Source organism: Chanodichthys erythropterus, chromosome 22 (genome assembly GCF_024489055.1).
Source record: "Chanodichthys erythropterus isolate Z2021 chromosome 22, ASM2448905v1, whole genome shotgun sequence".
In the NCBI taxonomy this organism is placed as follows: Eukaryota; Metazoa; Chordata; class Actinopteri; order Cypriniformes; family Xenocyprididae; genus Chanodichthys; species Chanodichthys erythropterus.
Window position 1 is genome coordinate 25752733 of NC_090242.1, and position 23981 is coordinate 25776713.

Sequence of the window (23981 nt, forward strand, 5' to 3'; positions counted from 1 at the left end):
AACCCTAAAGAAAATGAGTGGAGTGAACTGAAGAGAAGAAGCACCAACATGGCGCTGGAGTCTGTAGGATCTGGAGAGATTCTGCATGAAGGAATGGTCTCCGTTCTCTTTTCAGGTGTTCTCCAAACTCATCAGGTGTCATAGAAGAAGACTCAGAGCTGTTATCTTGGGAAAAGGACATTGCAATAATTGTGGCCAACATGAACTAGAGAAAAACATTTATTTCATAATGAGCTTTTCCACCCATTTTCAATTATTTTCCTACAATGAAAGGTTAGAATTTAGTGAATTTTTTTAATGAAAGATCAAAAAGATAAACAATGCAGATTTATTTTCACAGCCGCCTTTGCTCATATTTACTAAGGGTGCCAATATTTGTGGAAGACCCCGTATGTCACTCAGCGCAAGTAAGATCGATTTGTTTACATCAGCACGAGTTTGAAAATCACATTTAATTGGTTCAGACTCATGCCATCAAAAATTCACTATGAATATTATTACACTATGAAAAACCTCAAATTCGACCAAAATCGACATTCCAACTCATTTTGCCAGCATGGGTAACACACACACACACACACACACACACACACACACACACACACACACACACACACACACACACACACACACACACACACACACACACACACACATATATTCATTTCAATTCAAAATATATATATTCAATTCACATTTATTATATATATATATAAATTGATAGCTATAAGGGTGTGCTGGATTTATTACAATAGACAAAACAAGAACATCATTGTGGCACAATAATTTTTTCTTCATTGTCTTGTTTTATACTGTTGGAAGTTTTATTGAAAATAAAATTTGATTAACTGCCCAGCCCTAGTATCCAGTCTGCAAAGTAAAATAATTTAGGGGAAAAGATTTCAATTCCGTTTAGTACAATTAAATTTGTTACACCTTGTCATAAAGTTTTGGTTTTAGCTCCACATTTCTGTACACTGAAAAAAATAGTAGGATTTACTTTGAAACAACTCTCACTCAGAAATTTCTAATACATTTCACAAATAATTACAACAAATCAGCATGTAACACATTAAATTAAACATGAAATTTGTGGTATCTGTCAGGAGTTATAAAATAATGAAGCACACAAGACAAGAGTAGCAAACTTCATCCATCTTGTTTACTCAGACATTCCACATCTGTTCTCACACAAATTATATTATCACACAACACTTTTCAAAGTCCACAACACAATTCACTCACGAACTCAACAAAATATTGAAGTAGGCAGACTAAAATAGTATTTTCTTGTAAAACATACTCAAATTATCTTTATTTAATTCACAACTTTGTTACTGTTATAGTTTTTTGCTGTGTACATTACACATCGAATATGTCCTGCTTGGCTGAGACAGTCATGTCGCGCAGAAGATTCATATTTAATCTGGACAGGCAAATTGGTTGTTGCCGGAAACCTGTCACATCATGACTTGTTGCATGCTTTTATACAAATATTTTTATTGATTATATATAAATCAGTTGTGTGGTCCACAGACTTCTATATGGCCATGTATAAGCACAGAGAGACACTGACCTGCACTGACAGTGACAGCGCTGACAAACTGTTCTCTCCAGCTACTGCTGCCCACCACAAGCGCCAGGTTAGTCTTCTTTATTAGTTTGTCGACGGTATTCTGAAAAAACACACAAACACACAAAGAAATTAAACCTAAACCTACAAAAATGTGTCCTCATAGTAGACAAGATTTAATATGACACTGTCTCGTAGCTCAGTGAGCACAGAGGTCTCAGCTAAACTGATTTCAGTGAGGTTGTGGGCGTCTATGCACAACCCTGTCAGAATTTCATTTTCTCCAATGTCATCCTGTCCTAGCCATTTGCGTTTTTGCATTCAGAGGGCTGCAGATAATCTTAGAGGGAGTAATACAGTGTTTCCACCTCAAATCTCTTCTGAATCCCTGAGCTACCTGACCCCATTGACCTTTAGTATTGAGACTGTCACCATGGGAACGAGGAGGTAAGGATTCAGATAAATTGAATGTGAGAGATTGAGCAGGTAAGACCATTTCATGAAAGCTGTGTTGTTCTGTTTCACAGGACTTACCTTAAACTCATAGGATTCCTCTATGACCACCTCCAGTTTGGTGTGCTCTCCCAGACTCGGACACCCCATCTTGGCCACCTCCTCTTCCTCGGCCCCCACCGCTGGTTTGTTATCATTAGAGTCACCTGTCAGTAGAAGACACATCGAACATCTACTGAGCTGTGTGGAGTTTGCACATGTATTACTAATCTGAGACAGTAGAACTTACGAATTTATGAGGAAATTCATGAAGAATGAATTGCACCACTGGTAGCGCTGTTTATTTGCATGCACGGTCTTTGCTTGTTGCAGCATCCAATTCACTAAAGGAATTTTGTAAATCAAGTAACGGTGCAAATGAGGCCAAAAATCTGTGTTGAACACAATTTGCATGCTCATGTTTCCATCTTGCAGGCTGTAGAGGATGCAGCAGACTGCAGTAATCTGGCATTGTTGGTTGTGACAATTCAGCAACTTTTCAAAATAAATCATTAACTTTTATAAACTAAAGTCAAAGTAAATTGTATGAATATCACAAGAAATAGGAAAACTTTTTGTTTGCACCATAAAAAACTATATTCAGATTATTTAAATTTTTAGGTTGTCAATTAGTGTTGTTTTAGTATAATTGGTATATTATAATCTATATACTTTTTAAAAGATTTATTTATTTATTTATTTATTTTACAATAAGCAGACAGGAAATGAAGTGGGAGAGAGAGGGGGGCAGAATCAGGAAACGTCCGCGAGCTATAGTGTTGCCAAGTCCGCAGATTTCCATCGGAAATGGACTACTTTAACACTGTTGCCGCGGGTTGTTTTTGATGTCCACAGGTTGAAGTGACCCCAAATAACATTAGCCTCTGGAATGCAAATTTTACCAGGGGAACCCTAGAAACGCAGATTTTACCCCCCTGGAACATGATTTTTACCGGTGTATCCCCACTGAAATGCGATTGGGTTAGTTTTGGGCTAGTTTTGAGTAGCAATTGGGTGGGTTTTGTTGAGAGAACCTGGCAACCCTGGTGAGCTCGGACTCAAACTCAGGTCACCCGAAGAGCAACAGCGCTATCTGTCAGCGTGCTGCCTACTAGGCTATCGGCACCAACGTATTATTATAGTTAAAATTATTAAAGGGGTGGTTGATTATCATTTCACTTTTTTAGTCTGTAATGTTGCTGTTAGAGCATAAACAACATCTGTAAAGTTATGACACTAAAAATTCAATGCAAAGGGAGATCTAACAGATGGGGGCTCGTCCGGGATATTCCCAAAAAACTTTTAAAGAATTCATTATTTAAGGACTGCAACAAACAGCTGGTAGGGACTTCAACAAGCTTCTTCCTGGGTTAGTGACATCACTAACCCTAAAATTGACATAAACCCTTCCCCCGAGAACATGCAACAAAGGTGTTGAGGCCATGTTGGGCTGCTTTGGAGAAGAGGAACAGTTGTTGTAGAGTGTTGTTGCCATGCCATCATTTTACACTGGACCGCTTCACAAACGAGAGTCAATTCAGGGCTGGATTTGCACAAAAGATTAAAATGATGGCACATGCTAGTCAAATTTGACAAGCTACAATAAATGATCTATGGGGTATTTTGAGCTGAAACTTCACAGACACATTCTGGGGACACCAGAGACTTATATTAAATCTTGTAAAAGGGGCATTATAGGTCCACTTTAATATCTTAAATGAGCTTTTATTTTTTTATTTTTGGTTTTCATTTTTAATTTGAAGTTTTCATTTTTAATAGCTTAAGTAATTTTAATATTAAAAATCCAATTTTAAGTCTTTCATGTAATATTTATATTTTAATATAAATATGTAAATGTTTAAAATATTTTGAAAAATTACTGCGTTTAACATATTTTATTTAAGTTACCTTTGAAAGCCTTAAAAATGCATTTTGCGAGAAAAAAAAATAGAAATAAATATCTCAAATTTTCTGAAGAACCCCTAGAACGCTCTTGTGGTCCCCAGCTTGCATTATGAAAACCACTGAACTAGATTGTGGATGAATAGTGAACTTGAAGCAGGTTTTTGGGCTAAAATACTGCAAATAAAGCATCACAACTTTTAAGTGAATTCGTCCCTTTGTGTTTATTATAATCAGCTGCAATTTATCATGTTGTAGTAGCACTATATATATGAGCAGGAAATAAACATCTCTTTGTGTGTTCTAGAGAAGCGTTGAAGAGACTGAAAGTCAAAAATCATCAAAAAATACTTATTCATAATTGGATTCCATAACAGTATGGCATTTTGAAGAGAATGGGGATGAACATTAAATTAGTGCAGTTAGTACATAATTAATGTGCAGAAATGGCCTAGAGATATTGCTTCAACATGGCCACTCTCAAAGCGACCAGTTACTGCCTGCTCCTGCTCTCCCATTATAACAAGTCACACATTATAAGACCACAGTCCAGTGTCTCCCTTTATTCGCTCCATTCACACAAAGAAACCTTGTCCTTCAAATCTGTTCCTGAATTATTCAGGGATAGATGTGGAAGCTATTAATACAATATTACAGAGAGACCCCAATCTGTATTCTAATACAAAGCCATAGAACTCTGCAGATGGAGTCAGTGTGGATGTCCAACAGAGATCCACTGACCGTGTTTCTGCCCGATCTCCAGCAGCACCGGCTCCCCCAGGTGGATGGTGAAGGTTTTGTTCTTCTCATACTCCTCATCATCAATGATCTTCACCTCCAGGATCTTCCTGTGTTGGACAAAGACAGAAAATTTTGATGGCTCAATGTAGCTGTACAAAGAAAGCGTGTAACAAACTCCCTAGTAGGTAAGCGAAAGGCGACAATGGCAAGAAAAACTACCTAAAAAGCAGATTATAAAGAAACATTGAGATAGCTATGCAGCAGCAGCCATTGATAAAAACTGGGAGAAAGAGCTGAGGAAAGGCAATGGAAGATTTATTCTGTGTAAATCGTTTGTAAAACCATTCTTATGTAGACTGTCGCTTTCAGTTCAAAGCAACAATTGATGTAGGAATGGATTTATGAATAATTTACACCTAAATTCATTCTGCTTGTTTTTATGCTTGAACCCCAATGAGTGTATGTAACATCCATAATATTCATTGAATGAACAATTATCGAAAAATGTGGGTTAATTTCCTCTTTCCTTTTCTGATAGCTTTATGCAGTGGGTGCAAGTGCTAAAGCAGAAGAGCTGATTCTCTCAGAGAGGCAGAAACATGCAGCAGACGGGGCTGCGGTACAATGTTATTGTGCTTAGGAAGCAGGTGGTTAGCCATGGCAAATCACCATTTGTCATTATTAGCACACAGAACACTGGTCATGGTTGATAAACACTGTCTACAGAAAAGCTGTAAAACAGCAACAAGGGGATGATTTAATTAAATTAGCGAAAAAAAGATGGTGGCACTCAATAACCACAGTATTGTTTTGTGGTAACCATGGCTGTACGCAGAGCTTTAGAAATACTGAAGTCCAAAAACTGAGCTTGCTTCAATAAAAAGAGTTTTGTGTCTAATCTTGGATATGAAGACATAAAGGAAGAGAAGTGAACTGATTGCAAGATTGCAAAGGCATTTTTTACAAAGGCATTTTCAAAAACAAAAGGTCTGTTAGGCATGCTCAGGTACATTTGCATTTGCTGTGTAAACACACGTTTCTGCTGCTGTTTTGTACTGTAATCCCTCTATTACATGCTAGAACTAATTTTCTCTCTGCCCACCTCTCTTTGCTGTGCTGCTTTCATTGGCCAGACGTGTGTGTAATTAAATTCATTAGGACTTGTTCTTTATTAATTAGCCCACCGTGCTTATCCTACATGATTGTAACATGTGCATCCCATCCCCCGTTTCTCTCTTTTTTCTCTGGATCTGCAGATGTCCTGACTACATCCGAAAACCTGTAAACATATTGTCTACACTAGAGTTTGTGGCAGTGTCAAACAATAAACTCAAAAGTATTAAATACAAGGACTAGGAAAACAAATTTAGTGTTGGAAATAAGCATCTCAACATCTCAATTTCAGAATTTTTAGTAACTTCTGGCAGATTTTGCCACTGAATCCATCAACATGCCCCCTTTCCAAAACAAAAAAAGTTGTGGTAAAATGCTAAAATTACCTATTGCTCCATTAATATTTTTTATTACAATATTATATACAGTTATTATTATATAAAACAATACTTGAATCAAAAGTGAAGTAAAGGTTGTTACAAAAATACTTTAAATAAATGCTGTTCTTTTGAACTTTCTATCCATCAAAGAATCCTGAGAAAAAAAAAAAAAATCCCCCTTTGGTCCCCCTTTTGCTGCTAAAACAGCTCTGACACATCGAGGCATGGACTCCACTAGACCCCTGAAGGTGTTCTGTGGTATCTGGCACCAGATGCTTTAAGTCCTGTAAGTTGCGAGGTGGGGCCTCCATGGATCGGACTTGTTTGTTCAGCACATCCCACAGATGCTCGATTGGATTGAAATCTGGGGAATTTGGAGGCCAAATCAACACTTCAAACTCTTTGTTGTGCTCCTCAAACCATTCCTGAACCATTTTTGCTTTGTATTAAGGCGCATTATCCTGCTGAAAGAGGCCACAGACACCAGGGAATACCGTCTCCATGAAAGCGTGTACATGGTCTGCAACAATGCTTGGGTAGGTGGTACATGTCAAAGTAACATCCACATGGATGGCAGGACCTAAGGTTTCCCAGCAGAACATTGCACAAAGCATCACACTGCCACCGCTGGCTTGCCTTCTTCCCATAGTGCATCCTGGTGCCATGTGTTCCTCAGGTAAGCGACGCACACGCACTCGGCCATCCACGTGATGTAACATAAAATGTGATTCATCAGACCAGGCCACCTTCTTCCATTGCTCCGTGGTCCAGTTCTGATGCTCTTGTGCCCACTGTTGGTGCTTTCAGAGCTGGACAGGGGTCAGCATGGGCACCCTGAATGGTCTGCAGCTATGAAGCCCCATACGCAACAAATTGTGATGCACTGTGTATTCTGACACCTTTCTATCAGAACCAGCATTAACTTCTTGAGCAATTCGAGCTACAGTATCTCGTCTGTTGGATCAGACCACACGGGCCAGCCTTTGCTCCCCACGTGCATCAATGAGCCTTGGCCGCCCAAGACCCTGTCACCGGTTCACCACTGTTCCTTCCTTGGACCACTTTTGATAGATCCTGACCACTGCAGACCAGGAACACCCCACAAGAGCTGCAGTTTTGGAGATGCTCTGACCCAGTCGTTTAGCCATCACAATTTGGCCCTTGTCAAACTCGCTCAAATTCTTACTCTTACACATTTTTCCTGCTTCACATCAACTTTGAGGACAAAATGTTCACATGCTGCCTAATATATGCCACCCACTAACAGGTGCCGTGATGAAGAGATAATTAGTAGTATTCATATATATATATATATATATATATATATATATATATATATATATATATGAAGACTTCAGATGCAAAAACTTCTAAGTGCCATCTGAATTTTTCTTCTAAAATGAGCATTTTTATCAAGCTTGTATGTTTAGGTTATGTAATTTCACTTTAATGGCAATTAATAGGTCCTTTTCATTGCCATTAAAGCGAAATAACTGAACATAAACATACAAGCTTGATAAAAATGCTAATAGAAGAAAATTTTAGATGGCACTTAGAGGCTTTTGCATCTGAACTCTTCATATATATACACACAAAGTAAAATCCCCAGAGTTAAATCAACTCTGCTCAGAGTACATTATGGTCCCTCTCTAAATAGTATTAAAATAACACTGAAGCAGAGGTAAAGTAAATGAGATAATTAAGCAATTAATAAGGCTGTGACTGAAGCCAGCTGTAGTCCTTGTGTTTCTCTTTTCTTCAGTGATTCTGCTTGTTAACAGGAGGTGTTCATCACTTATGCAAAATCATCACTTAATTAATTGTTTAATTATCTCATTAACTTTAACTCTGCTTTAGTGTTAATAACACTATTTAGAGAGGGACCATATGTACTCTGAGCAGAAAGCTGTCTCTCTCTCTCTCTCTCTCTCTCTATATATATATATATATGCAGTGTACATATAAAATAAAATGTGTTCAGAATCCATTTACATGTAGTTCGAATAATACTTTGCACTGCATTTACAGCTATTGCTGTCAAGTGTAGAGATGGCTCTTTTAAGATGAAACAGTTTTTTTATTCTAGTTGCTTTGGCATGGATGTTGGAGATAAGAAGATCCACACAAACAGCAGGATAAGGACGGATGAGGATAACGGAATGCAGGAAACAATTAACCATGATGCCAGGGATCCACAGTGGCGTCATCTCTGTGACCAGGTACCTTAACCCCACACGGTAGCTCTCAGCTGTAATTAGAGCTATTACTCACTGAGGCAAACACTCCCCACCAAAGAAAGAGACAGATGTGCATAAACAAAGCAAATTAAAAAAATGAACAAGGGACCTTAATGCGGTCTGAAACTCACAGCTGCTCACTTCCAAATCTATCCACTTCACACTCACATGCACAGCCTGTACGTACGCTAACAGGCATGAATACACACACGGCAGTTCAAACACAGAAACACTTCAGCCATTCAGCAAGCACTAAAGTTGTCATGGGTGAAATTCACAAATTTACACAGCCACACACATGGTGTCAACTCAATAAGTGAGCACATTAACAGTGTTTGCAATAAAAATAGTCCCTCCATGCACTGGGCTCTCTTGAGCTGAAGAGGGTCTTTATAGAGCTTGTGTGGGCTGCGGAGATGACAGGGCGAGCGCAGGAGGCGGAACATTAAAAGCTCGGTTTTAAATGAGTCATTAAATGCACCTTCAGCAGGTAAGATTCTCATGCATTCACTCGGTAAGGCGAGTACATGAGGCAGGTGTACACACTGCATTGTGTAGGACACTAAATTATGGGGTTGGCATGGCAACAGGTAGCTAGAGTGCGGGGAATGATAAAAGTATAGGCCTTAGGCAAAGGAAAGACAGAGATGGAGTCAAGGAGGAGGAGGGAGAAATAGCGAGATGGTGGCAAAGTAAAAAGGGAGGAGGACTTACATTTAGAAACAGAAATAGAAAGGTGATGCTGATAAAACAGCGGCCAGTTTTCTTAATTGAACGGTGCTTTAATGCATGCACGTTCTCAAAGTTAAAGAAGCAAGGGTAAATACCGCAGCCAAACTATCAAAAGAAGCACTGTAAGCATAAACGAGGAAGATCAATCTCGCTTTCATTCTCTCTGAAAAATACACACACACTTACACACAAACATACAGACAGATTGCTTCACAAATTCATGAGACTGGGGCGAAGGAAAGAAACAGAAGAAAACACAAGGAAAAGCTCTAGTCATGCATTCGGATAGATGTAGATATAGAGAGACAAGTGCATCTGGAGAAAGATGAAGGAAGGGAACAGGAAAACACATTACAGAGATAGTTTCATCTGATGCCGTTCCATTTGACTTTCTTTTTTTCTTGGAACACAAAAGGAGCAGTTTTGGTTGCTTTTTCTAATGCAACTGTAACGTATAGGGACTTTCAGGCTTTGTAAAAGTGGTCCAGGACACTTGCACTACATTTCAAGTATTCTGGGGCCTCATTGATATGTATCCACAGATTTGAACTTAGAGTGTGCATACAATAAAATCCATGGCAATGTTCATATTTCTAAAAATGGTCTTTGACATGGAAAAGGGCAGCACCACTTCAGGTTATAAGGAGATAGACACACTTTTCCTTGTGGCAGAGTGGAGTACTGCAGGTATTTGGAAATCTAAGCAATTCTTGCTACTATCCATTCTCAAATAAATGATTTGGACAACGACTGGTGCTCTTTTATGTTAAAGGATTACTTCACTTCAGAATTAAAATTTCCTGATAATTTACTTACCCCCATGTCATCCAAGATGTTTATATCTTTCTTTGTTTAGTTGAAAAGAAATATTTGAAAGGTTTTTGAGGAAAATATTCAGGATTTTTTCTCCATATAGTGGACTTCAACAAGGTTCAATGGGTTGAAAGTCCAAATTGCAGTTTTAATGCAGCTTCAAAGGGCTTACAGGATCCCACTCGAGGAATAAGGGTCTTATCTAGCAAAACGATCTGTAATTTTCTAAAAAAATAAAAAATAATAATATACCTTTTAACCACAAATGCTCATCTTGCATTGCTCTGCGATTCACCACGCATTATGTAATCATGTTGGAAAGGTCAAGCGTGATGTAGGCGGAAGTACCATGGTTTGGTGAAAAACCGTGGTACTTCCTCCAACTTCAAAATTGTCTGACATAATTGTTTTACCTTTTTTTGTAAAGGCCGTCTGACTTAGTCTTTGCAAGTTCGTTTTGTAAATACTTGCTCAGTACTTCCGGCTACGTCAAGCGTGACCTTTTGATTACGTGATTACGTCGAGTTAGTGCAAGATGAGCATTTGAACATTATTATTATTATTATTGTTATTTTATTTTTTTTAGAAAATGACGATAATTTCGCTAGCTAAGACCCTTATTCCTCTGCGGGGATTGTGTAGAACCCTCTGAAACTGCATTGAAACTGCAATTTTGTAGCCTGGATGCCAGCCCAAACCCCGCCCACAACATTTTTTGGACGGGAAGTTCGGTCTGGACTCGATCCATTGTGGAGTAATTATGCTCGGCTTCCAGAAGGCCGAGCCAATCAAATTGCCAGGGCGGGGTTTAATCGATGATGGACAGGCTATCTGCGGTTACGTAACCACCCACGTCATCAAAGAGCGCTTGGGTTGAATTGGTTTTCACCAACGATGACTGACTGCAGCTGGAGAAGTAAGATGTTTAGATTCCGCTACCACGTCTGTAATAAAAGAAATCGACAGCGCATTAATTTTAAAAGACGAACAAAGAACCGCAATCAAGGCATTTGTCGATGAGAAAGATGTGTTTGCCGTCCTTCCAACGGGATTCGGCAAAAGTTTAAGTACAAGTTCAACATACATCACTTACTGCGTTGCTCTGATTGGTTGTAGGTCTATCCAATTGAGTGCAGAGTTTGTTTTTTTTTACTGGTTCGCCCCATAATTCAAGTGCAATGGAGCAGTATCAGACTCACATTCTGCCTAGAATATGAGTATGACGAAGTCAGGCTATCAATTTTGACCTTCAACCCATTGATCCTTTTCGACTGAAGAAAGAAAGGCATAAACATCGTGGATGACATGGGGGTGAGTAAATTATCAGGAAATTTGAATTCTGAAGTGAACTAATCCTTTAATAACATTAATTAGTTCACGAGTTCACACTTACAAATAAGTCAGGTAAATAAATTGGTAAACGTATTTGGCGTGCTGTCCGGGGAGAGGGCTCCGAGCTCGGTAATCGGCCCGAACACAGAGTACCCCCCCCCCCCACTTTTAGATTATATGAAGTAACCCAGAGAGTGTGTGGAGACGGGGTGGTGGAGGGATTCTGGAAACTGTTGAGGATCCTTGGGTGAGTTTTGACTGTGATTATATACAGGCCTGAACTCATGCCGATTGGGTAGATACGTTGATTACAGATTGTTGACAGCTGGTTGAGATGACGTAATCATTAAGATGACGTAATGATTGGGTAGGTTATTTGACTTGTTCCTCGTGAACTACGTTAATGAAACATAATGCAGTGTTTATAAGGCGGCGATCTGAAACCATTTTCTACGCACAATTTTAAGATAATTTGCGATTTATAGAATTCACATCTAGTAGAGGCGCACCCAGGTTTTTTTGTGTGTATGTTCATTCTCTGAATCACGCGTTTTCACTTTTGAGAAATGATTGTAAGATGAAATGTAGGAGGGTTTCTACGCAGCATTTTTTAAATGAAGCCCAAGGAGTAATTTAATAGGTTTGTGATGTGAGGAACAAACTGAAATGTACTTTATGTTGTAATTCCTTGAAATTTTTGACTCTCTTTGGAATGTACATGAGAGAGTTAGTGAGGTGTAATTCGTGAAAAAAGCACTCTTTTGAATCAAATGTTTGCAATGAGTCAGTTAATCCAGTTCACAAAACTGCTTTGAATGATTCATTCGTGAATCAGACTAATCCACTAATCCAGTTTGCAAACGATGACAGAATGTTCATATACACACACATACATATATTCACAAAATGCTTTGTTTGGTATAAATCGTGAAAATTCACAATTTTGCAGTTGTATTAAGCATTTTGTATATATTCTCTTATTGTCTTATTATCACAGTTTTGCTTCACAGTTAAATTACCTTTTCTTTTTTTAAGGAAATTATTTTTGCAGTGCAGAGAGATGGGAGCTGAAAATATTGAGAGAAATCGAGACAGGGTTTAAATGACAAACAGATAGATGAACAGATATCCTAAGGTAGAGGTGATTAAATGGCTTGTAGAGGAAGTGGTTTCTGCCGTGGGGCGGCAGACAGCTGCATTGGGCACATGCTGGGTGAAAGCAGATTGCTGTTAAGCTTTAGGCTTTAACACAAGCACCCATAACATCATCAGTCCACACAAACTGCAAGAGTCACACACGAGTCTTCATGCTGCTAAAGGCTGTTTAGTGCTGGTTTACCTGCACAACCATGCTGTTCACCAGCAAAATAAAGCTGAGTCTTTTTTAGTTAAGCTAGTTATGTAGTCAGGTGGGGACTGAAGCAACATATCCAATTTCATGCTCCACAGAAAAAAACAAAAGATTTTTGGATGAACTTATTCTTTTTAAATTTAATTTCTCACACAAATACACAACAAAACAGCATTTCCAATACTTCAACCACTTTCAGTGCCAGAATGAGATTAAAGGTAGGGTAGGCAACATTTTTCATAAATACTTTTTGTTATACTGGTTGACACACTCTTCGCATCCTGATAGCAATCAATAATAGAAGGGGTGTAAATACTAAAAAATGTACATATATCTTCTGTGGAAGTCTCAAAATGTTTGTCCAATCATTGAATTCTGTCCGAATACAATGATAGGATGTCTTACCTACCTGTAAACATGTATTTCCATACCTCTGCGCACCCTGCTCACACAGACATCACATCAGAGCTTTTCATGATATGCAGAGTTGTAAACACACAGTCACTGTGAGCCGCAAACAAACAGCAGACACCTTTTACAGTTTCTCTGGAACCAAAAAAACAAGCTTATGCTGCATTCATGCCATGTTGTAACATAATAGGCTATATGCACGGTTACTTCCTGGTTGTCGTTTAGCCAGCTCGGGCATTTCTGGTGAACTGTTAGCTGTTCATTCTGTAGTTGCTGTACATTGACACAAAACCATCAGTGGTTGACTTTTTAATGTTGTATTTATATTTTCATGCTGTTATTACATTTACCTAATTTGCCAATAAACCAGTTTTATTGATTGCAATAAAGACAAAGCTATTAGGATAGTTTAAAAACACTGTGTCTGTAACTAGACACACACACACATTTTTTCCCCCAGCACTTCAAATGTTATTTTTAATGTGATGACCACAAACATTATTTGTTCATCCTCTGAGATTGTCCCCATTGTGAAACCGAACGTTTAAAAATGTAGGAAATCCAACATTTGATAGAAAACACTTAATAAAAAAGACAATAATTACCACTTTAACCAGCAGGTGGCGGCAAAGTAGCATTTATTTGCGCATTACAGCCATTTCCTCTAAATATTTTTTAATTCGTTTTTGACTAAATATTAAACATTATAAAATAACACTGCACTTTCCCTTTATAATCACAGCAGCTGTCAGGCAGTGCAGCGCAAGATCAATGATTTCAGCACACTTGTAAAAACATTTAATTCAATTAATCTAACTAAAGTGCACAATAAATATTTATTTTTTTAAGGTTTTTTTTTTCACACAAAAAAATGTGAAAACTGATGGTCGAATTGAATTTAGTCGAGGAGAAACATGAGGTACGTCTTTATTTATTTATTTTTTATGCTGTCTTATGTTTGAATAACTAAATTAATGTTATGCCTGACGATTTAAGTGACTATATTCTGATTATAAACTAAGTATTACACTACTGATGCTCAAACCACCAGCAAATGACATCTTACCACAAGTTTTCACGCTGGCTTATATTAATGCAGAAGTTCTAAAGAATGCTCCATGCATATAGTCCATTAAGAGATGGCAACCTGTGATGTTCTACTTGGAGCGGTTCATGTTTCTATGGCAACACTATCAACACAAAAATGAATCTGCAGCAGTCAGGTGGTTGTTCACATTCATTATTATTGTAATGTTAGGTGCTTTGAGACATGAGGTAATTTAATGTCGTCTGTCATCTCGTGACGCTTTGCAGACTATGCTCTGGCTGTGTGCATTCATGTGTTTTGGAGGAGGCGTGGCTTTGAAGACGCTGTGAAGGGAGGGTGGGATCAAATGCTTTCAAAGCTTGCTATTACTAGCCTCTCCGAAATTGCCTACCCTACCTTTAATAGTTTTCTTTTCACTTCCTTCATAAATTCTCCTCCATTTTGTTTTTTACTTCCTGTAAACAGTCAGTAAAAGGCTCGCTCTATGAATGCAAAAATACCTTTTTATTTTTTTTGTTTTTTTTAAATGGGTACAATGAGATGTACATTATTGTACTCACCCTTCAACCATGGAGCATTAAAAGGACATTTAAAAGTGTAAAAGCATCACAAGGTACTTTCAACAGACCATAAATAACCCCAAAAGCACAATTCTTTCCATAGCAATAACGGACAGGTTAAATATCACTGTAATAATATATATCTGTATTATGTAACATACATTACCTTAATCAAAATGTTCATTAACTTCAGCATTGCATGATACTATTTCAAAGTGATATCCGTGATTTTGACAGATAATAAATTGTATTTACCTGTGAAAACAAACCTGGAAAGAGACATGTGGATTTGAGGAGAAAAACGAGAGATTCTTCATGCATTCCAGTGAATTATTAATGGGATATATCATAAATTAAATCAGGAGAACATACCACAAATGTGCAGTATATGTTGTCCTTTTTCATACTATTACAGCGGAATGCAAAAGGAAAAAAAGAAAATAATCATAAGGAAAAGAAACTGAAGCAAATGAAAAAAACTCTTGCCATATAGATATTCTTGTTATAACATGTCACTTTAAAATACCAAGTGTTACGTTATTCTCATGATGTCTGAAAATAAAACATGAAGGAAAATTGACAGCTCATTCACAGATAAGCTTTATTTGTAGGACAACCTTATGATTTTAAAGGTGCCATCGAATGAAAAATTTAATTTACCTTGGCATAGATGAATAACAATAGTTCAGTACATGGAAATGACATACAGTGAGTCTCAAACACCATTGTTTCCTCCTTCTTATGTAAATAAGAATTTGTTTAAAAGGCCTCCAAAGAACAGGCGAATCTCAACATAACACCGACTGTTACATAACAGTCGGGATCATTAAAATGCACGACCCCAATATTTGCATATGCCAGCTCATGTTCAAGGCATTAGACAAGGGCAAAATGTCTGGATCTATGCACAGCTGAATCAACTGACTAGGTAAGCAAGCAAGGACAATAGCGAAAAATGACAGATGGAGCAATAATAACTGACATGATCCATGATATCATGATATTTTTAGTGATATTTGTAAATTCTTTCTAAATGTTTCATTAGCATGTTGCTAATGTACTGTTAAATGTGGTTAAAGTTACCATCGTTTCTTACTATATTCACGGAGACAAGAGCCGTCGCTATTTTCATTTTTAAACACTTGCAGTCTTTATAATGCATAAATACATCTTCATTCTTTATAAATCTCTCCAACAGTGTGTAATGTTAGCTTTAGCCTGTTAGCCACGGATCACAGCCTCAAACTCATTCAGAATCAAATGTAAACATCCAAATAAATACTATACTCACATGATCCTACGCATGCATGCAGCATGAATGACGAACACTTTGTAAAGATCCATTTTGAGGGTTATATTAGCTGTGTGAACTTTGTTTATGCTGGTTAAGGCAGTCGAGAGCTCGAGGGCGGGGAGCGCGAAATTTAAAGGGGCTGCGCACTGAATCGGTACATATATAATTATGGCTCAAAATAGGCAGTTACATTTTTTTTTTTTTAAATCTAAGGGGTATTTTGAGCTGAAACTTCACAGACACGTTCAGGGGACACCTTAGACTTATATTACATCTTATTAAAACTGGTTCTAGGGCACCTTTAAATTATTAATTTCAGTCTTTTTGAATTTGAAACCGGAAGTGCCACCTATAATTCAAAACACAGTAGGCTTGTCAGGAACAAGGTGGATAGGTAAATAAATAATAAAAAGTGCTGTAAATTGTAAAGCTAATATGTGCTACAACCAGGGCTGTGTTTCCCAAAAGCATCGTAAGCCTAAATTGATAGTAGCTCCATTGCCACCAACTTAAGCTTAATGCTTTTGGGAAACGTAGCCCACTGCGATTACAATTACGTGGATACCTTTAAATAACATGATAAACATCTGTTTGCAACATCAAGCAGCATTTTTTTTTTGTTTTTTTGTGCAGCAAAAATAACTGGAAACAAATGAGGCTGGAAGCCTCACACATTCAAGTTACAAATTGCTGCATCTGAACTGGTGTAATTGTGCAGCATTATGCTTCTTAGTCCCACCCACTACAAAATCTCATTGGTCTAAAATCTTTAACTTGACATTGGCCTGATTGGCTGACACTGTCACATTGCATTTAGTGTACAGATAAATGGCTTCTCATTGGCCGAGTTTTAAGTGTGATCATAAATACTAAACACCATGATTTCTCTGCTGGTAATTTACAACACAAAGCTCTATGAACTCATTTCTCATCAAGGCCAACACAGTGAGAGCTGCTCAGAAAGTGTGCCAGACACTAATGAGAGGTTAAAAATGAATGATTTTACTAAGAAAACACACTCAGCAAATGTCTGTCAGCACCTAACAAAGGCACTGGGGTGTCATGGCTTTCTGCTTTCATAAATAGTTGACTGATCTGATCAGACCCTTGAGAAATTTTGTCTGTGCCTTTCTCTCTCTCTCAGATCCCCCTTCTCCCCTCCTCCTTCGCGCCACAGTTCGGTGTCTTTGATGTGCGCTTTAATGAAGCGCAGCTGGATTAGCCACCGCTCCAGATGCTAGCTGCTATATATTAGCATGCTTATCTCTCCTTTCCTATCCCTCATGTCTGAGAAACATTCACATTCAGACTGCTGATGAGAACATGCCTCTTTGTTCTCATGAGATTAACAATTACAGGGAATGAAAGTCAAGATGGCACATTTTCATCCTGTTTCCTCATGCTACGTGTCCGTTTTTCGTTTACCATCGCTCTACAGGTCTGATTAGGGCATCTGCTCCACTTCTTCATTAACAATTGATTGTATTCAGCCCTGATGTTAATCTTCACCGCACTAGCTTTGCTTTTGGCCTTGTTTTTGTTGTTGGAAGGCAGTAGCGAGTCTTGCTTTAATGAATATAAGTGACTTGTGTTGTAGATGAGCTTATTATGTCTGTGCGACGCCAGTATGGTTGGTTTACCTTGGAGAAACAAAATGGAGAATTTCAGAGGTTCTCAAGGGACTGCATCTTTGTTGAAATAGTTGGTGCAGCACTAACAACTGTAAGGCTTGGGTTTTTCTATTTAGGCCTCAAGGCTAAGATGCTATAGTCTCATCAGGGCTAAACATCACTATGGATGCTTTCGAGGGGAGCTTTTTCTGGGAGAGAGGAATTTGAGGAAAGTGTATTGTGTTTAGTTGGTTACAGCTGTTACCACCTGTTAACATGTTCACTTCTATAGGCAGTACCATCAGCAAGACCAAGATATGAACAGAGATGTCCCTCTGGGCCACAGTTCTTTGTGTTAGACAAATCTCAGTGTCAGTGGTGAGATTTCTTTTCTTTTTTTAGTTCTGTTTTTTTTTTTTTTTTTTTGTAAGTCACATTCACCTCAAACAACCTCCTTGTATTGGCAGTCTGTTGGGCAAAAGATGAAATCAAACATGCTCTAATGATGTCAAAAGTGGACACCACTGGATGCCATAATATACAGTATAAATAATAGAGGTTAGATAATGGAGCTCAGAGAGTTATAACCACTGGATCTAAATGATTAGGTGGGTTTATACAAGAGAGTTTGTGTGTGTGGTCTGAGTTTGTTGCCTAACATTAATAACATTAACTGTACTTTTTTCAATAACTCAATGAAATATTAACACAAATGCATTACATACACACAGAAACTTACAACAACATGCACTCAAAGAGAAAGCTTCCAATGAGACAGTGCTCTTAAAAGAGCACTTTGCCTTAATCTTTGCCATAATAATCTAAATCTTAAATAGTTTGAAAATAAGCCTTACATAAGTGATCGGATGCAGTGGGGTAAAGCACACCGCCGCTGGACTCTAGAGCAGTGGAGACGTGTTCTCTGGAGTGACGAATCACGCTTCTCTGTCTGGCAATCCAGTGGGTGAGTCTGGGTTTGGCGGTTGCCAGGAAAGTGGTACTTGCCTGACTGCATTGTGCCAAGTGTAAAGTTTGGTGGAGGGGGATTATGGTGTGGGGTTGTTTTTGGCCCCTTAGTTCCAGTGAAAGGAACTCTTAATGCTTCAGCATACCAAGAAATTTTGGACAATTTCATGCTCCCAACTTTGTGGGAACAGTTTGGGGATGGCCCCTTCCTGTTTCAACATGACTGCGCACCAGTGCACAAAGCAAGGTCCGTAAAGACATGGAGGAGTGAGTTTGGTGTGGAGGAACTTGACTGGCCTGCACAGAGTCCCGACCTCAACCTAATAGAACACCTTTGGGATGAATTAGAGCGGAGACTGTGAGCCAGGCCTTCTCACCAACATCACTGCCTGACCTCACAAATGCGCTTCTAGAAGAATGGTGAAAAATTCCCATAAACACACTTCTAAACCTTGTGGAAAGCTTTCCAAGAAGAGTTGAGGCTGTTATAGCTGCAAAGGGTGGACCAACTCCATTTTAAACCTTACGGATTAAGAATGGGATGTCATTTAAGTTCATGTGCATTACATCCCAAAACCTTTGGCAATATAGTGTATGTCCAGATAAATAATAATAGTATAAAAAATAAAACCAAAAAACACTTATCCAATAAATGTTGTTAAATTGTCTACACTGAATAAATTATATAGACATGAGGTGACTATACAACAATTCAATAGAATTACCACATGTCAGTGAGAAAGAAAAAGGAAATTCTTTGAATAATATTTGGTCTAAAACCATTGAGATGGTTGCAGAAGAATTTATCTCTTTTCATCATTTGGTTATAAAGTAACAGAGAAAGTATGAGAATGCATTGTATAACAATATCACACGCTACTTATTAAGAACTGAGAGAGAGAAGTAGTAAAAGAAGGAAAAAGACAAAGAGAAAGAGAGTGTGGGGCTTTAGGGATCAGCTCAGTTACAGAGACAAGACTCATAATTACAGGAGGAATGTGTGTGTGTGTGTGTGTGTGTGAGAGAGATCTGAGATATGATAAGATGAAGAATGTAATTAATTTCAGCACAGTTCTCTCTCTGGCACTGGAATCATATACTTCTGTAATCCCTAATTGTTTAAGTTAAACCATGTGGGTGAGAGCCAGACGGGGCACAAAATGAGCATGAATATAAAAAAAGAAGGGAGGTGGGGCAGGTGCAAAAGTTAATGTCTATCCATCTATTATTGTTTTTCTTCTTGCCTAGTATTACAGGAAAATGTAAATCACACACATCTGTTTGTGAGTGGGGCCTCATTATGGTGTTTAAGATTCTATAAGATGCTGGAAATTGGGACAGCTATATAAATAACCACATGAGGGGAACTCTTTTCACCGGTCAATATCACCACAGAATTGCACTTTGTTGGCGGATTGTATGCAAATATCTGCAGCATGTTAGCAAGAGATTTATTCTGTTTTGGCTTCGGCATGAATCTGCCTTAATCTCTTTCTTGCTTTATTGTCTCCTGCATCACAGTGCCCTGGAAAAAAAGAAGCTACAAAGTTCATGCCGATAGGCTCAAAAGAACCTGTGATGAAATAAAGATGATATGCGATGGAATGTTCTATATTTGACACATGACGTGTGCTTGTATTCTACAAGACACAGCAGAGCAGAATGGTACAAAACACAGGCATGTTTTAAAAATATGAAGTGTTTTTTAAAACTGGTGCTCTGGTGCCACAGTGTCCGACTCTGGTTTGAACAATGTAAGGCTGAACACTGTTACTGACAATTGTCATTTTGGCTGCGTGAGATTCTCCAGCTTTGTTGTTATTGAGCAACCGAAGCACGAGCTGTTAAAGCTCCGCCCTCTTCTGGAAAGTAGGCCGGGAGCAGCAGCTCATTTGCAAAAGGGACACACAAAAACGCAGCGTTTTTGCTCACACCTAAATAGGTGTAAATTTGACAAGCTATAATAAATGATCTGTGCGGTATTTTGAGCTGAATCTTCACAGACATAGAACAGAACAGAACAGAAGTTTGGGTGCACGTGGTTTGTTTTGCTGTGATCTACCAGCACAACTGGAAAATATGTTCGCATAAGATCGCATTACAGTGGAGAATTCAAATGTCACAAAAGTGCTGCTCATTCACCTCTGCATTCGGACACACGAGTTGTATATATTTACCCCAGCACAGCAAGCTTTGAATATGACCACATGAAAAATACGACTGTTATGATATGCATGCACGTGGAGCGTGCATATGATCGGTTTCAGCGAGGACCTCCGCGATTAGCTTAACAACACTAGTCACGTGGATTATAGAGCATAAAGTATCCGTTTACAGGTATGTGCAAACTGGACACTGATACGTGTGTCTGAACGCGATGACACAATTATTCTGCTGAACAAAAGACTTAGAGAATGGACAAAATTAAACAATATCTTTATTCTTTCTGTGTTAAACTAAGTGTTGTTTATCATGAGACTATAGTACTCGTAAATGTAATGAAAGTATTAGCCCTTTTAAATATTCTTTCGCATTTCTCCCTTGCGCTTGGGAGTTTGTTGTCATTTTTCTCCGTCCTCATATTCATTATTCTGTATAATGAGTGTGTTGTATGTCTCTGTTTCATTTGTTGTTCTCTCCCCTCTTCCCCCCCTCTACACTCCCACTTTTCCAGAGCTTTACACGCTCATTTTTACAGAGATTTTCCAGCTCAGAGGTGTGAACGACCAAGCTCAAACAGGGGAGTTTCATGACCGTTTAATGACATCTCATTCTTAATCCGTAGGGTTTGAAGATGGGTTGGCCCACCCTTTGCAGCTATAACAGCCTCAACTCTTCTGGGAAGGCTTTCTACAAGGTTTAGGAGTGTGTTTATGGGAATTTTTGACCATTCTTCTAGAAGCGCATTTGGGAGGTCAGGCAGTGATGTTGGCAAGAAGGCCTGGCTCACAGTCTCCGCTCTAATTCATCCCAAAGGTGTGCTATCGGGTTAAGGTCAGGACTCTGTGCAGGCCAGTCAAAGTCCTCCACACCAAACTCGCTCCTCCATGTCTTTATGGACTTTGCTTTGTGCACTGGAACAGGAAGGGGCCATCCCCAAACTGTACCCACAAAGTTGGAAGCATGAAATTGGTATGCTAAAGCATTAAGAGTTCCTTTCACTGGAACTAAGGGGCCAAGCCCAACCCCTGAAAAACAAGTGGCGACTTCTGAGCACTGTGCGCCTCAGCCTGCACTGACCCCGCTCTGTGAATTTACGTGGCCTACCACTTTGTGGCTGAGTTGCTGTTGTTCCCTTGTCATTCCCTTTGTTATGATACCACTAACAGTTGACCGTGGAATATTTAGTAGTGAGGAAATTTGATGAATGGACTTACTGCACAGGTTGCAACGTATCACGGTACCACGCTCGAATTCACTGAGCTCCTGAGAGCGACCCATTCTTTCACAAATGTTTGTAGAAGCAGTCTGCATGCCTAGGGGCTTGATTTTATACACCTGTGGCCATGAAAGTGATTGTAACACCTGAATTTGATTTGGAGGGGTTTTCCAATACTTTTGGCAATATAGTATATATAACATTTTGTAAAAGGGGCATTATAGGTCCCCTTTAAGGCTACAAATGGTGCTTCTGCTGGTTTCTTGTGATAGCAAAAGCCAAAATTAGAGCAATGTCAGTTTAAAATGTTTATTTATGAAAATCCAAAGCATCGCAATATTTTGCGTAAAATCGCGTTTTGTACAAACACCCCTTAGTCGCTTTTTAATAAAACTGTTTGCAAAATGCATAAAACAACGGTAATAATAACATGCGGTAATAATCCCTATTTGTGTGCAAATGCATTTCATAACAGCACTATGGCTCCCAGCTGAGGCATTAACACAATTCAATTATTTATTTGTGTCATATGTTTGTGTACGTCAGTGCCTGTCTTTGCAGCTTAAAGCAGCACCAGTGGCCTGAGACGGACGCTAGTCCCCAGTCGCTCATTACAACCCTGCAAACACGTCCAGTTGGGGCCCACATGGGCCTCGCTTGGGCTAGTTGGGCTTCGGCTGGGCATGGGCTCAGGGTGGGCTGTTGTTGTTGGGCCCCACATGGGCAGTAGATAGGCTAAAGGGCTCCATTCAAAATTGACTGTCAGACATGGATGCTATTTTTAACAATATAGACTCTGGGCTAGGTCCACTTTTTATACAAATTTTATTAGATTAGCTGCTGTCTGTAACATTTTTGTGTGTTTTAAGATTTACAAAAATTTTATAATGAAAATGTACAACATTCATTTTCAATCCATCCATCTAACAATCAATTTTCCTAACCGTGTTTTTGTCTTACCCCGAATCATTATACATTTATAATAAGTGTTTATATTGGGACTATTTCAGGCCGGTCAAGTAGGAATCGCTGCGGAGGAGCAAAGTCCCTGCGTGACTCGTCATAGACGTATCTCCGGCTGCAGTGTTCTTCCGCAAGAATAATTCTGTTTATTAATCGCTAGAGCGCCAAATTGGAGACTGCAGCTAAACAGTTGTCTTAAGAACGTTGTACGAGTTTCAAAAGACAAGTTTGTACGGTTTCCCCACAAAATGTTCAAACCGTAAGCAGTGCGCACTCTGTGCAGCGCACATCTGGAAAGCTCAACCCCCATCGCCGAGCGAAAGAATCTGCCCAGCAACAACTTTGCCGCCTTTCAGTAGTCTGCTGTCCGTTAAGGATCCTCGAGTTCACCGGTGTCGTCGTGTGGACAAAAGGCAGGTAAGAGTATAATAAACTTGGGGATGATTTTATCACATGATGTTAACCTAAAGCTTTTTTGTAAAGTATTAGTTTTCGAGGAAAGCTTTTAGCAAATGTTTGTGCATTAGCAGATGTAGCTTAAACTTGGTTAAAGCGTTGAACAGACGACTTTAAGTTAAGTCAGTAACGTTAGCATTTGAGCTTGTTTTGAGTGGTTGACTTAAATATATTGTTTAGAACTATTTGGTTACAGTAACTTAAACTTCTTAGCAAGGCAGTCGAACAAGTATTGGCAAGCTGTTAAAAAGACTGTAAATTTCAGCCGCTTTTACCAGCTCGTGGAATTTTAATATTTGTACTTGTTGCATTTACAGTTAAAGCAAAAACACTGATGAAAGTCCATGTGAATGTCAGCAAAGTTTTATCGGCCAGGGTGTCGTGCCAATTAAGGCACATATCCCCGCCAGGATTTGCATCCCCTGGCCGCGGGAGCGCGCGAGCACTCTGCTGCACTTCGAGACACGGCAGGTGAAAACATCGGGTTTTTTATGCAGTGATCAATTTTTAGATTTTGGGCCAGTTTGCTCCCTTAACATTTAAGCTTTAATGTCAAAAATAAAAAAAAAATGTCAACATTACATATTAAGGTGGTTATTTCATTATATTTTGTCAACTTGTGCCTTTA

The 23981-nt window shown here is 38.8% G+C and overlaps 1 protein-coding gene across 8 annotated transcripts in view; it reads right to left on the bottom strand.

Annotated features, from left to right (window-relative positions):
- slc8a4a (solute carrier family 8 member 4a) overlaps positions 1–23981 on the bottom strand; it is a 52652-nt gene that overhangs the window by 4216 nt on the left and 24455 nt on the right. For 2 of the 8 annotated variants that reach the window (XM_067375635.1, XM_067375637.1), the window contains exons 3-5: positions 4720–4815; positions 2108–2258; positions 1577–1676 (exon numbers count right to left, since the gene is read on the bottom strand). In XM_067375635.1, the coding sequence (XP_067231736.1) occupies positions 1577–1676; positions 2108–2258; positions 4720–4815 (347 nt within the window). Of the gene's footprint in view, positions 1–1570; positions 1677–2107; positions 2259–3448; positions 3454–3731; positions 3743–4704; positions 4816–23981 lie in introns of all 8 variants that reach the window. The other 6 variants (XM_067375638.1, XM_067375636.1, XM_067375632.1 and 3 more) reach the window with 6 other exon arrangements.